The sequence below is a fragment of the Nelusetta ayraudi genome, unplaced genomic scaffold (genome assembly GCF_046127955.1).
Source record: "Nelusetta ayraudi isolate G7.1 ecotype Tasmania unplaced genomic scaffold, CSIRO-AGI_Nayr_v1 ptg000011l, whole genome shotgun sequence".
Taxonomy (NCBI): domain Eukaryota; kingdom Metazoa; phylum Chordata; class Actinopteri; order Tetraodontiformes; family Monacanthidae; genus Nelusetta; species Nelusetta ayraudi.
In genome coordinates, this window is record NW_027466061.1 from 9,797,445 (window position 1) to 9,810,361 (window position 12,917).

Below are 12,917 nucleotides of genomic sequence, written 5' to 3' on the forward strand. Positions count from 1 at the left end.
GACGTCACCGCTGCGGCACCGGTCGGACAGAGCTGCGTCGCCGCAGTGGCAACCGAGCGGACTTGAACGCATCACGCACCAGCTCAACATCCCAACTCGCGCACCTTGTGTTTCTCATCCTTCTCAGAGTACGAAGAGACATCTGCTCTGGACATCATGGGCAACGTTCAGGTAGGAAAAGTGCACTTCCTTAAACTTCCTCCAACTTCCGAGGCGAAGCGTGGAGCTGTTCCCTGATGTGTCACTGAGAGAGTTCAGCTTTCATGGAGCTGGAAGGAGAAGTGATGCAGCAGAAATGAAGTGGCGCACTCATCAATTAACCGGAAGGAAAAGGAAGCCGCAGATGCGGGGAAGTTCCTTTGTGCGCGGCTCTGCCGTTTTTATGCACGATTGTTTAGTTTGGGATACAAGGTTGCGGGATGATTGTGAGGAAATGCCCAAAAATCAATAAGGAAGCCGTGTGTTGGGTTGAGATTGGATGAGTCAGCGAGGCTGCACCCTTTTCCTGCGGGAACCAGAGTGTTCATGTCCCGTTAGAGCTCCAACAGGAACTCTGTCATCTCCAGGGGAAATGATACATGAGTATTTCAAATAAAAATAAATAAATTATGTATATTCCAGTGGAACTCATCTGAAAGTGTGTTTGTGAAAATGTGCATAACTTCTCAACCTCCTCTGAAGCCCACCATCTTCCCCTGTGAGGACTTTGATGTAATCACTGATATCAAGGCCATCAGGAAAGCCTGCAAAGGTTTAGGTAAGTAGAAGTTATCACTTTCTCCATGCATGAGGAGTTTTTCTTTATTTACTTTACTTCCAGGGAGATTTCATGTTTAGATTGATGTTGTGTGTTTCAAGATAAGGTGTTCATCAGGGTGGCCCTGCGGGAACTGGCGACTTGTCCAGGGTGTCCCCTGCCTTCGCCCTAAGACAGCTGGGATAGGCTCCAGCAGACCCCCGTGACCCTGAATAGGAATAAGCGGCTATAGAAGATGAATGAATGAATGAATGTTCATCAGGAATGAATTTGCAACAAGCTAACAAATACCTTGTTCCACTTTTCACACAGTTTGTCTAATGAGATATGAAAACAGTATGTTGTGATGTCACAAAGGGCACGATAGCTCTGCCAGGTTAGTGACTAGTGCACCCCTGCCTAGTTGTTGGTTCTGACCTCTAAGGTCACTTTGCAAACATTTAAAAGGTGCAAGAAAACAGCAGTTTTCTGCTTTCTTTAAACTGAGGGGTGACTGATGGTTCTGCAGATGCGGGTGACTCCATGTTTTAAACAAGGGGAAAAAGGCCGAATAACGTGACGCTGCTGTGGTTTTTTTGTGCATGTGGCAGGCACGGATGAAGACGCCATCATTCAGATCCTGGCCAACCGCTCTAAAGACCAACGTGTGGAGATCAAACACGCCTACTTTGAGAAGTACGACGATGTGAGTCGCATTCACGCACACACACAATCACTCACTCACGCAGACACACACACGCGCAGACACGCTAACTGCGTGCCTCCTCAGGAGCTGGAGGAGGTGCTGAAGAAGGAGCTGAGCGGCAGCTTCGAGAACGCCATCGTGGCCATGCTGGACCCGCCCCAGGTTTACTTCGCCAAGGAGCTGAGGAAGGCCATGAAGGGGGCGGGAACGGACGAGGCGGTGCTGGTGGAGATCCTGTGCACGGCCACCAATGAGGTGTGTCTTACTTGTGACACAGACAGCGCAAAGAGAGTTAAATGTGCAATCAGTCACCACATGCAGTGTTTTTCTTGCTGATAAACACTATGTTTCTTGCTTTTAAAGGGTAGAATGTCAAGCAGAGTGTATTTAACCTGAATTAATGTCGTCTCTCTGGCTCCTGACAGGACATCCTCAGTTACAAGCTGGCCTACGCTCAGGGTGAGCAACTGATACCATGGAACGTCCACTAAATACATGTTGGCAGCTATCAAATGCTAGAAAGAAACAAGAACCATTTTAATAACAGTTATTACATTATTGTTATTTTTATTTAATAATTTCACATTTTTATCTTATATGTATTTTCTGTACAAAAATATACTACAGTTATCATTAATATTGACAATCATAATAATAATAGTGGTTATGTGAACAGCAATATTAAATGAAATATTATACATCATATTGGTATATATGAACGTTAGAACAATATTATTACATATTCAGTGCAGTGAACTGCTGCATGCGGTTGTAAACTATTGTATTTCAAGAGCAAGATAAACCAAGCCAGTGTCTGTCTCTTGCACAACTGATGAAACACGTTCTCCTCATCATAAGCCTCTGGATATTTGCTTTCTGAGGACTTTTTGCAGTCTCTCTCACAGACGTCCTCCATTCTGTCAGTGGAGAGAGCAGTGATTGTTTTTTTCCTCTTGTCCCCCTGCAGTGAACGAACGTGATTTGGAGGCCGACATCGAGGACGACACCAGCGGCGATGTGCGGAACCTGCTGGTGGCGCTGCTGCAGGTACGACTTCGTTACTCTGCCTCCGTGGTCAGGAAACGCGCAGAGGGAGCTGCGGCAAAATGATTCAGGCTGGAAGTCTCGTATCTGGACGGAGGCCACGCAGGCCGAGAGGGAGAATGTGCAGCTTGTTCCGCTGCAGTGACGGGATTGTTGGGCCCGCCGACACTTTGGCCACATACCACATGATTGTCAGGCGCTCCCGCCCTCCGTCTTCCTGCCCACCAGGAGGGAGAGGAAAACACTCTGTGACTCATGTTTCACCGCCTCTCCAGTGTTGGCAGATGATTGTTATCCCGGCAAATGCCTGGGATTATTTTCCTCATTCTTCTGTCTGACCACCCCCTCCCCCCAAACCCAACCCTTTTCTCCTCAGATCTTTTCCATCTTCACGCGTCACCTCCGTAATCCATCGGCTTTAACCTCTCGTCTGCTCCTTGTCTCCCTGTTCCCTTGTGGCGCCTGCAGGCGGCGAGGGACGAGGGCTACGAGGTGGACGAGGATCTGGCCCAGCAGGACGCCACGTCCCTGTTCGAGGTAGAGTTCCATGACGTGATCGCCTCCGCACAAACCTTGGGCTCAGTGTTTTCCAAGTAACGCGATCTGGGATTTACGTGGATGAGTGCAGGAACTCGCGCCGTGCAGCTTTTAAATTAAATCAAAGCCTTTAATTTCTCATGGGGATTTCCAGGATTGAGGTCGTCCTGGCATCCAGTCGCGGCAGAATCCCTGGAACCTGAGTTAAATGGTGCAGCGGAGAAGCATCACCTGTCAGGCCAGCAGAGCTTTTTATTTCAGCGTTTCTACCACGAACAGTGAAGATTATTTCCCAAATCCCCAGGATGGTTTAGGTGTTTGTTTAAGCTGTAGCAGCCATCTGGGTTGGAAAACAACGAGGTTGCGTAAGAAGCCGCTAGATGTGAGGAAACTCACATTGTGCTCATTGATTTTAACACCCTAACTCCAGTGACGCAATCTGATCCTTCGATTACAAAAATGTAATCTGAAAGTCCCATAAGATACCCGTTTTCTCATCTTTTTTATTGCAAACTCCCCTGCAAGGAGCCTTGAGCCAGTCATTATTCCCCAAAATGCTCAATACAAAGCAGCGTATTTAGCGCTCTGTTTGCAGCCTCCTGCTAAAACTGAAGCCTTCACATGCTTGACCTGGTTAGAAAACAAGGCAGTCTCAGAGGGCAGAAGCAAGACCAGCCTTGGTCATTATGGTCTGTAACCTTGGAGGAGGAGAGGCATCAATGACCTTTGTGACAACACAAACGACTGATTGAAGAACTGATCACTCTCATTCTGGAATCTGGACAAAGCAAAAGAAATGAAGGAAGATTTTTTTCTCATTTTCTATTCACGCTCGTGTTGCAAAAGTCATTGAAACTGAAAGCTGTGGTTGTGTCCTCCAGGCAGGAGAAGGTCAATTTGGCACCGACGAGTCGACCTTCAGCTACATCCTGACTCACAGGAACTACATGCAGCTCCAGGCCACCTTCAAGGCCTACGAGTCGGTACGCACCCAAACGTTGCATGATTATTTCCTGTTCGACTCTGGTTTGTTTTTGGTTTCTCCCAAACTTAACAGCGGCTCCTTGTCATCTCTCACAGCTTTCAGGAACAGACATCCTGGACACCATCGACTCCGAGGCCACAGGAACCCTCAAGGACTGCTACGTCACCCTAGGTGGGTGTTTGCACGGCTCAGGCTGTTCTCACAAATCCCTAACTTGCGGCTGACGTTTGTGTGTGTGTGTGTTGTTATCTCTCCTACAGTCAGGTGTGCCAAAAACCCGCAACTTTTTTTCGCCCGCCGCCTGAACGCCGCCATGAAAGGGGCGGGCACTGACGAAGACACTCTCATCCGCATCATCGTGGGCCGGTCTGAGGCGAGTCTGTCGCCCCCCTGTGGCCAGTTTTTAGTCCTGTTATGTACTGAAACAGACACAGGCCGAGTCTCAAGAGCTGCTGTGACAGGAAGCCAAACAGCCGACTGTGGACTTTAACAGATAGACAGCATTTAACCTCAGAGGGCAAGCGAGGAGATATTAATGAGTGAATCAGACCAGGGAGGAGCGTAAGAGATGAAGCCAGTGAAGTGAACTGCAGGTGGGATTGAGTTCAGGAAAAAAATAAGTAAGTATTCAAAAGAATGAAAATAAACTAACAAAAAGTCAGGCTTTTTGTTAGAGAGAGATGAGCCAGCAGGGACAGAAGATCAGAGTGGAAATCATGAACTGTGTCCTGATGAGCTGACAAGCACCAGGTGAGCTTGATCGGCAAGGCCGAGCAGGTGCGTATCATTGTCGACAAGTGCTGAGCTGACAGAGTGCCAGGGGATGGGGCCAGAGGAGAGTGGGCGGGGCCAGGAGAAAGACGGCCTCAGACGTAAAACGCTTCAAGCAGTCGCATGGGATTTATGTTTTAACGCCAGCATGTTTTCCCCCCCTGACCAACAGCTGGACCTGCAGACAGTGAAGGACATGTACCTGGAGAAGTACGACGTCACCCTGAAGGACGCTCTGGATTCTGAGTGCGGCGGCGACTTCAAACGCCTCCTCATTGCCATTCTGCACTGACTCGTCCCGTCATCTTCCCACAGGCTTCGTTTTGCTCAGCCTCTCTTTCCTTGTTCTCACCTGCTGTCCATCTGTCCTCCACCACTTCTTCTGCTACAGTGACCAAATATCAACAGCATATACCCTAACATATCATAGCATAACAACTCGTATAAAAAAGAAGACAATATCTCACTGCCTATAAAACTGTGGTGCTTTTAAACATTGAACTTGTGCAGCCGAGCAGCTCGATGGAAACTAAACACCCGTTTTTCTCCTTCATTCTAGCACACATTTCACCACTCCTCATTACGACTTTCCTCCACGATGCCTTTCAGATGGGCAGTGCCGACTTTACTTCATTTTTCAAACACGCAAGTGCCGACTTGTCACACTGATGTCGAAAAAGTTAATTCATTTTAGTGCTCACTGTCGGGATTTTGTAGAACATCCCAGCAACGTTTCAGCTGGATATTTTAACCTTTTTTTGTGTGGTGCCTCACATGTTTTGTTTGACGTAAGATGTTTTCTAGTTCTTTGTCTGTAAAACACCAAAACAAAACATCCACAGTTTCAGTCCAGTGACTGTCTGAAACTTCTTCTTATCGTTTTAATTTAAACAGGTGCACCTGTTGCTCGGCAAACCAAGAAAAGATTAAATTCCTCTGGAGATTTCTCTTAATTAATTGTATCTAATATCTTAATTCCTGTAATATTCTAATATACTTAAAACACATTAATGCACTGTGTTGTATGATAAAAGACGTGTCTGTATTTGCACACCTGACGTGTTTGCAGGTGGAATAAATTATATGAATAAACGATAACGCCGCAAAATATTGTATTATCTTTACTTCCTGTAGGGGGCAGCAGTACACCCTTTTGATATTGCTGCCCAAGTTTTTTTTTTTCCTCCTAAAATGTCCAATCTCCGGAGAAGGTGTTATTTAGGAAATATACGTATGTTTAAAAAACAAAAAATCTCACCGTGTCAAACAGTCCAATAGCAAGATTTAGGAAAAAATCTGCACAATTTCTGCCAGATAAAAACACTTAATGCAAAACACAGGAATAAAGTGAGAGGCCTTGGGGTAACAGAGGGGAGCAGGAGTTCAAAACAAGAGAGAAATGCTTCCAGATGCAGAGACACATGCAGACTGCAGCCAGACACACTATTTCTCTGCTGTTCCTCTTTCGACGAGCTGCTTCTGAGAGCAAAGTTTAGTGCAAAGGTGCTTTCAGATTTCAACCACCTTCAGTCTGTGAGCCATATGTTTGCCCATCTATCCATTAATCTGTTCATCCATTCATCCATTCATCTGCCAGTCCGTCTGTCCATCAATGTTTGATGGAGTGGCACAGCATCAAAACTCATCCAGTCAGTCGATTCATGAGGTTTCTTGTTTCAAAAAAGGTCCCACAATTTAGAGAAAAAGAAACAAGAAGCCCAACATGTTTCATGTTGGACAGTGAGGAAGACTGACAGAGCAAACAAACACTCCTCCCTTCAGACACATCCACACGCTGGCACAACATCTGTGTTGACTTTCTCCACATCTGTGCTCCATCATCTCGTGTTAATGTGTCAGAGTGACCGCTGAAGTCGGACGCCGCCACCATTCCTACAGTGTGACCTTTAAATATCTGCCACCACCTCACCAATCACAACTCACCCACTTTGTCATCCATCAGCCAGATGGTTACAATTTATTTTTTCTTTTCTTTTACATTAATGTATTTCTCCAAGTAAAACAAAAACAACACACATATACGTGCGGTGAAATTACATTTGTTTTTCCACATGTTCATCTTAATTGTATTTTAATGTTTGATCTTGGTTTTGATGTGTTTCAAGTGATAGCAAATGTCGCGTTCCTAAAATGTAGCTCATCTTTTGCATTGTCATACATTTTTATGGCATTTAAGGGGTCCGCGTGTAGGATTTACTACCATCTAGTGGTACAAAACCATATTGCAAACAACGTTAACGTGAATCCCTCTGTTTCCGTATAAATAAAAAAATTATTTGCATGACGTATTTATTTTTGCTTAAAAAAATGTTCCAGAATAATTTGAGAAATAAACAGTCTGATGTTAAAGGAAATGTAAAAGCACATCAAAACTATACTGAACTTTTCACATCTTTTACTCTGTACAAATGTTTGGTCATACAGGTTTAAAAGAACCCATGCCTCCTGATCAAGTCACAATGATTTATCGAGTAATCTAGCTTGCACACTAACCTGCAGGTCATGACTTGAAAGGCTAAAATATTCACCGCACTGCTCTGCTGTTCTCCGCCCAACATGTGCACAGGATTCCTTTTGATGTCATGCTGCAGCAGAGCATTCTGGGACCGAGTCGTTAGTTGGCTGTACATGGAGGACCATTAGGGGGGGTTAACTACTCCTGCTAATATAATTTGGGCTGTTCAAATTCACGATAAAGAGCCTCAGTTCTGCACATAATGGGAAACACCTGGCAGGCACCTCCAGCCCAGAGCAAACACTCTGCGTGGAGAATGGATGATCAGTCCCCAGATGCATTGTGGGAGATGACTCTACATGTGTTGCATTATTATTATTATTATTATTATTATTATTATTATTATTATTATTATTATTATTATTGTCATCATTATTATTTACATTTTAACATTAACATGCTTTTATTATTGATTGAGGGGAACAAATTATTCACAATGGAGAAATGTAAACAACTCAATTTAATGAGATCCTTCCTTATATGCTAGAATGCTACAAAAATATATCAGGCTAAAATTTGTATTATATTTAAAATTAATCATCAAATATACACTTTATTACATTTAGAGAAGATATTGTAAAAAAAAAAATAAGGATTACAATTATAAACATGCTATTTGAAAATAAAAACAAATGAAACCACAAACAGAAAGCCTGAGTTAAAACAATGATGCGATAAAGCATGACTATTGGGAACACACAAAAATAGGCTTAAAAATAATGATTTGATCATTAAAGAACAATGCTACATGTTTAGATTAATATCATATCCAACATATTATTTCTTTACTTTATCTATATTGCATTAAATACAAAATCAAGCAGTGAAAAATATGTTTTTTAAGTGTTTGGAGGAGGAAATGAAGGGCTCACACCCACACTGAAGAAGCTGCTGTTACAAGTCAAATAACTTATCTTATCTTGTCTTAGCTTAGCTTAGCAAAGCAGAAGTACCACTGTCGAGCTCAAGCAGCAAACAGAAACCAGACAGAAGGTATCAAAGATGCTTGAAGATATGGATGTTTCTCCAAAGACCTTTGCCTGCAAGCTCTCCAAAGGTCTTTGCTAAGCTAAGCTAAGAAGCGGCTAATTTCACAAGAGTGAGTCAGTTTCAAAACTTCAAACTGAAATGAACAGGTACCTGAATGAGCTCCTCATCATCTCTGCCAGTCATCTTGCCTAAGCTAAGACAGTTGATGGTTTTGATGCTCTGCTAAGACCCTGGCTGCGAATGATGTCATTGATAATTGGCTGCACTCCAATCCAAGACATGATGTCATGTGTACAGTAAAACGAAAGAAAACAAAGCACACTAATATTTGAAAGGTCCTTCACAGGAGGACCCCGACATCACGCTGCCACCCAGAGGATGGAGACTCCACTTCCTGTTTGGTGATTGATCTGGTTGACACGTCCGCGTACACAGTCCAGCGTGAAGAACACCGCTGTGCCATTCTGAACCTGGAAGGAAGCCCTGAGGCTGACGCTGGCCCAGTGGCTGCCCTCAGCCATCGGGCCGGCCACCTGCTGGGCCAGCGGGACGGGTCGCCCTCCCTCGGCCTCCCGCCCTCCCCCCATCCCTCCCGTCAACCTCTCCGGGTCGCTCCGCTGCAGGAGAGTCACCTTCAGCAGGTTGCACGAGTGAATGAGTTTGAGATCCAGAGCCAGGCTGGCTGTGCCGCCCTCCCTGAAGACGAAATCACGCTTCTGGCCCGCGGACCCTCGGACCTCCTGCAGGTCCACCTGGGCCACCGGGTCGCTGGTCTGGCGGAAGAACAGAGGCTTGTTGCGAACGGCGCCTGACGGGAGGCCGGCGTGAGAGACGGAGGCGGACAGCGAGGACGAGAGCGCGGCGGGGACCCAGACGAGGCTGAGGATGCTGATGGCTGTGTCGTCGGCGAAGAAGCGCACGTTGCACTGAGCCGGCGAGAGGATCTCGAAGGCCAGCGCGTCGCCGGGCTCCACCGCCGCGGCTCCCGACAGCGACACAGACGTGTCCCGGTAGTGGACGCCCGTTTTGAAGCTGCGGCACAGCTCGGCACCCGTGCCATTGCGGCTGAGGTAGGCCACCACCTGGAAGCCCTCGCTGATGCACGGCTGGCCCATGGAGTAGAGCGCCTGCTGGAGGACGAAGCGCATGGTGCCGCCCTCGGCAAAACGCACGCCGCGCCCGTCGTGGGTCAGCGAGACCACGTACGGGTCGGAGGAGGAGGTGGTGCGGAACTCCGGCCGGTAGCTGGTGTGGTAGTGCGAGGACACGGCCGACTGCGCCGTCACGGCCACAGCGCCGGTGTCGTGGGACAGCCAGAGGAAGCTGAGCGCCGGCGCCGCCGAGGCCTCGTGCAGCTGCAGGCCGCGGCCGCTCTCGTTGCAGTGGCGGCTGGCGCTGCGCACCCACAGCCACAGCGCCTCGTCCGGCGCCACCTCGGCCACGCCGCTGATGCTGAGGCTCTGCAGCGCTCTGCCGTCCCGCTGCTCCACCCGGACGCCGCTCAGGTCTCGAGCTCCGTCCGAGCCGTCGCTGCCGTTGACGCTGATGCCCACCTGCATGAAGCTGCGGCAGCCGTGCCGCACGGCCAGGTTTCCGTCCAGCCACAGCAGGCCGTGCTGCTTCAGCGTCAGCCGCCCCGTCCCGTCCAGAGACACCAGGCTCGAGTCGCCACTTCCCCGGACGTGGAGCTGCACGCGGTGGACGGCATGATCCAGGGTGTGGCCCTCGGCGTCGGGCAGGGCGGCGCGGCCGGACCAGGAGAGGGACAGGGCCGACGGGGTGTCGGCAGGGGGAGGGGCGCTGCAGACGGCGTCCGCGGCGACGGTGCAGGGCGACGCCACCGCGTCCCCGTCGCACTCGTTGCACGCCTGGCACTCGTCCATGTCCGAGTTGAAGAAGTAGCCGTGGCCGCACATTCCTGAGGCGGCGTCACGCTCCGTCATGCCGTGGCACCTGAAGCCACCTGGAGGCGAGCAAACAGAGCCGCCGTCAGAAATTTGCCATTTGTGAAGACACAAATAAGAACTACTTGTTTTAGCTTTTAAGGAGTCAAATTAAAAAAGGTATAAAAAAAAGTTGCAGTATGGTGCAAACTCTATACAGAGGAGTAAAACAAGATTAAAAGACAGTTTAAAATAAATAAAGTGAAATTGCACAGGTCCAATAATACAAATGCATATTCATTTTTTTGAGTGAGAATGTTAAGCCAGTGGATATGGCAAAATTCACTTCACTCATCTTTTCTCATGGCGACACGGTGGTGCATTGTTTGTCTTTCTATGTGGCGACTTGTCCAGGGTGTAACCCTGAGTGCGTGCCTGCCACTGTCTGAATAAGAAATGGTGGCTCCGCTCCACAGAAATCCTGGCCCTTAGCAAACTTGCGGGAGGTCGAAGCAAGCATCAGATTTAGCAGGAGGTTGTAAACAGAGGGCTAAATGTGCTCAATGTTACCTGGAGTGTTCAGACACTTCTGTTGGTCTCCGCACAGATCACTTATTTCCAGGCACTCGTCTCTGTCCTGCAGGTAACGGGAAACAAGAAGGTGAATAAAAACAACCAACATTCGAAAGCAGGTGTTATTTTGTCCGGAAGACGACGTCGCTAAAAACCTGGCAGATTTGGTCTGCGTGCACCGAACACTGGGCCACAAGGAAGAAGCCGGCGGGACAGATGGTGCACTTCTCACAGCGAGGGCGGCCGCTGCTAAAGCCACAGTACTCGTCCGAGTCGCAGCTCCCGCACGCCAGGTGGGAGGGGCCGACCTGACAACATCACACGTCACTTCCCGTCAGGCGCGAATATTCAAAATTGTGCAACTGAAGAAATGAGCTGCATGGGCTCACCTCCATCACGCTGGCCTCCATGTCCACCTTGTGCAGGGAGAGCGCCTGCTGAGCTTGATGACCTCTGACCTTCCCGCTCAGTGCATCCATGTGGCTATCTAGCTCCCCCTGGAGGTTCTGGAAGGACGTCTGCTTGATGGTGTCTGTCAGTATGTTGTACTGGGCTTTAATCTGGAGGTAAGAAGACAAAAGTTTCATCACTAGTCTCATATCCACCTTAGTTATGACATTATTACCCAATTCAAAACTTTTTAACAAGTTTTAAATGTAGTTTTCCATGTAGAATCGAGTGCTCAGTTTACTGTAGAAGCATTTTACTGCCAAGGAATTAATCCCAAAATAAACTCTTCAAATATTCAGATAACCTCATACTTAGACTTTAGTGCTTAGTGTAACAGGGAGCATTGGTCAAGCTGTTTTTGTGCATTATATGACCTTTAACACAACCAAAAAAACTGCTCCTCGCTAATCAGTCACAGTTGCCTCCTTACTTCCTCCATCTGCTCAAACATCCTCCTCTGCTGCTCCAGGATCTCTCTCTGCTGGCTGACCAGCGTCCCCTGCTGTTCGCCCAGGAGCCTCTGCAGCTCCCTGACCTCGTCCTGCTGGCCCCTCAGGGCCTCCACCAGCTTCTCCTGGTCCTTGGAGAGCTGCAGCTGCAGCACCAGAGCGTCCTCCGCGGGGACCTCGTTGTTCCCTGCATGCGGCCAGACAGACACAGACGGTCACCTGCCTGGATGAGGCGCCCGTTGCCCGTCTGTCTCCTCGGGCCAGCTCAGCCTTGGCGACACCCACCTGGTTTCATGTCGCACGTCAACTGGATCCAGGCCCCGCGCTCCGATCCAAAGTCCGGTAGGTCGCCCAGAAACTGCGCTGCTCGGTCCGTCACGTGAACCGGGGTGGCGTGCGCTCCCCTGTCGTCCTCTCCGTGCGCACCGCAGCCGTCGCCCGTGCACGCCCTGGCAAGCTGCTGCTGGCGCATCCGGGACGGCAGCTTGCACCCGATGCCTTTGCACTCCCGCGCCGCGTTCTCTTCACGCGCGGGCTGGCGGTTGACGGTGGTGGGACACGTCCCGCCGGCGCAGCCAGGGTGGAAGACCTCCGCCGTGATGGTCCTCGGGTTGGTCCTCCTGCCGTCCTGCTGCCGGGGTTGGATGATGGCGTAGGACGGCACCGGCGCTTGCTGGTGGCCGTGCTGAGCATCCTGCTGCAACGCGGGGTGAACCAGCCCCGGTCTTGGTTGCGCAGGCTGGTGAACCTGGCGCCGGCCCGGGCAGTGCGCCCCGAAGCACGGTCGGCTCCTGTCCTGGCTGTTGAAGCAGTGGGGCCCCCGGCAGAGCTCCGGTTCGCCCTCGACTGCACCTAGCACACACGCACAGAGCAGAATGACGGCTGGGATTCGCGTCATGCTGCTGTGCGCACAGATTGAGAATAACCGAGCTGAAAGCAGGCGGCGAACGGTCCCTTTTCTGTGCAACTCTTGTTCAGTGGCGTTAGATCTTCAAAGTTGTTGTCGTTGTTTCTGTCCACACTCGGAGCTCCTCTGTGAATTCGCACCGAGAGGCTGCGCGCACACTCAGCTCGTCTCCATCGGTCTCTGCCAGCCCACTTCTCTCCTGGAGATGGCTCCGTCTGGCCCCACATGTGGCGCTCACTTCTTCTAATTGGCAACAGGCTTTGTGCTCCTAGTCTTAAATTAACCCGTGGCTTTCCCGGACATACCACTGTGCCGAGTCACTCCGGTCCACTGCAGCGGTGCATGTGCGC

The 12,917-nt window shown here is 49.3% G+C and overlaps 2 protein-coding genes across 3 annotated transcripts in view; one reads left to right on the top strand and one right to left on the bottom strand.

The window, feature by feature from the left end:
* LOC142884806 (annexin A13-like) overlaps positions 1–12,917 on the top strand; it is a 20,004-nt gene continuing 7,087 nt past the window's right edge. Inside the window, exons 1-11 of one of the 2 annotated variants that reach the window (XR_012926202.1) lie at positions 1–171; positions 682–757; positions 1,348–1,442; positions 1,527–1,697; positions 1,868–1,901; positions 2,410–2,489; positions 2,955–3,023; positions 3,905–4,006; positions 4,104–4,179; positions 4,269–4,381; positions 4,952–5,593. Coding sequence is in view for 1 of the 2 variants with exons in the window: in XM_076020720.1 (XP_075876835.1) it covers positions 157–171; positions 682–757; positions 1,348–1,442; positions 1,527–1,697; positions 1,868–1,901; positions 2,410–2,489; positions 2,955–3,023; positions 3,905–4,006; positions 4,104–4,179; positions 4,269–4,381; positions 4,952–5,071 (951 nt within the window). In the remaining variant the exon portion in view is untranslated. Of the gene's footprint in view, positions 172–681; positions 758–1,347; positions 1,443–1,526; positions 1,698–1,867; positions 1,902–2,409; positions 2,490–2,954; positions 3,024–3,904; positions 4,007–4,103; positions 4,180–4,268; positions 4,382–4,951; positions 5,899–12,917 lie in introns of those variants that run through there. The other variant, XM_076020720.1, reaches the window with a different exon arrangement.
* Positions 7,758–12,600, bottom strand: LOC142884800 (uncharacterized). Its single transcript, XM_076020708.1, has 6 exons — positions 11,946–12,600; positions 11,642–11,847; positions 11,151–11,321; positions 10,917–11,069; positions 10,759–10,825; positions 7,758–10,268 (listed from the first exon to the last, which is right to left on the bottom strand). The coding sequence occupies exons 1-6, from the start codon at positions 12,556–12,558 to the stop codon at positions 8,665–8,667; spliced, it is 2,814 nt and encodes a 937-aa protein (XP_075876823.1). The 5' UTR covers positions 12,559–12,600; the 3' UTR covers positions 7,758–8,664.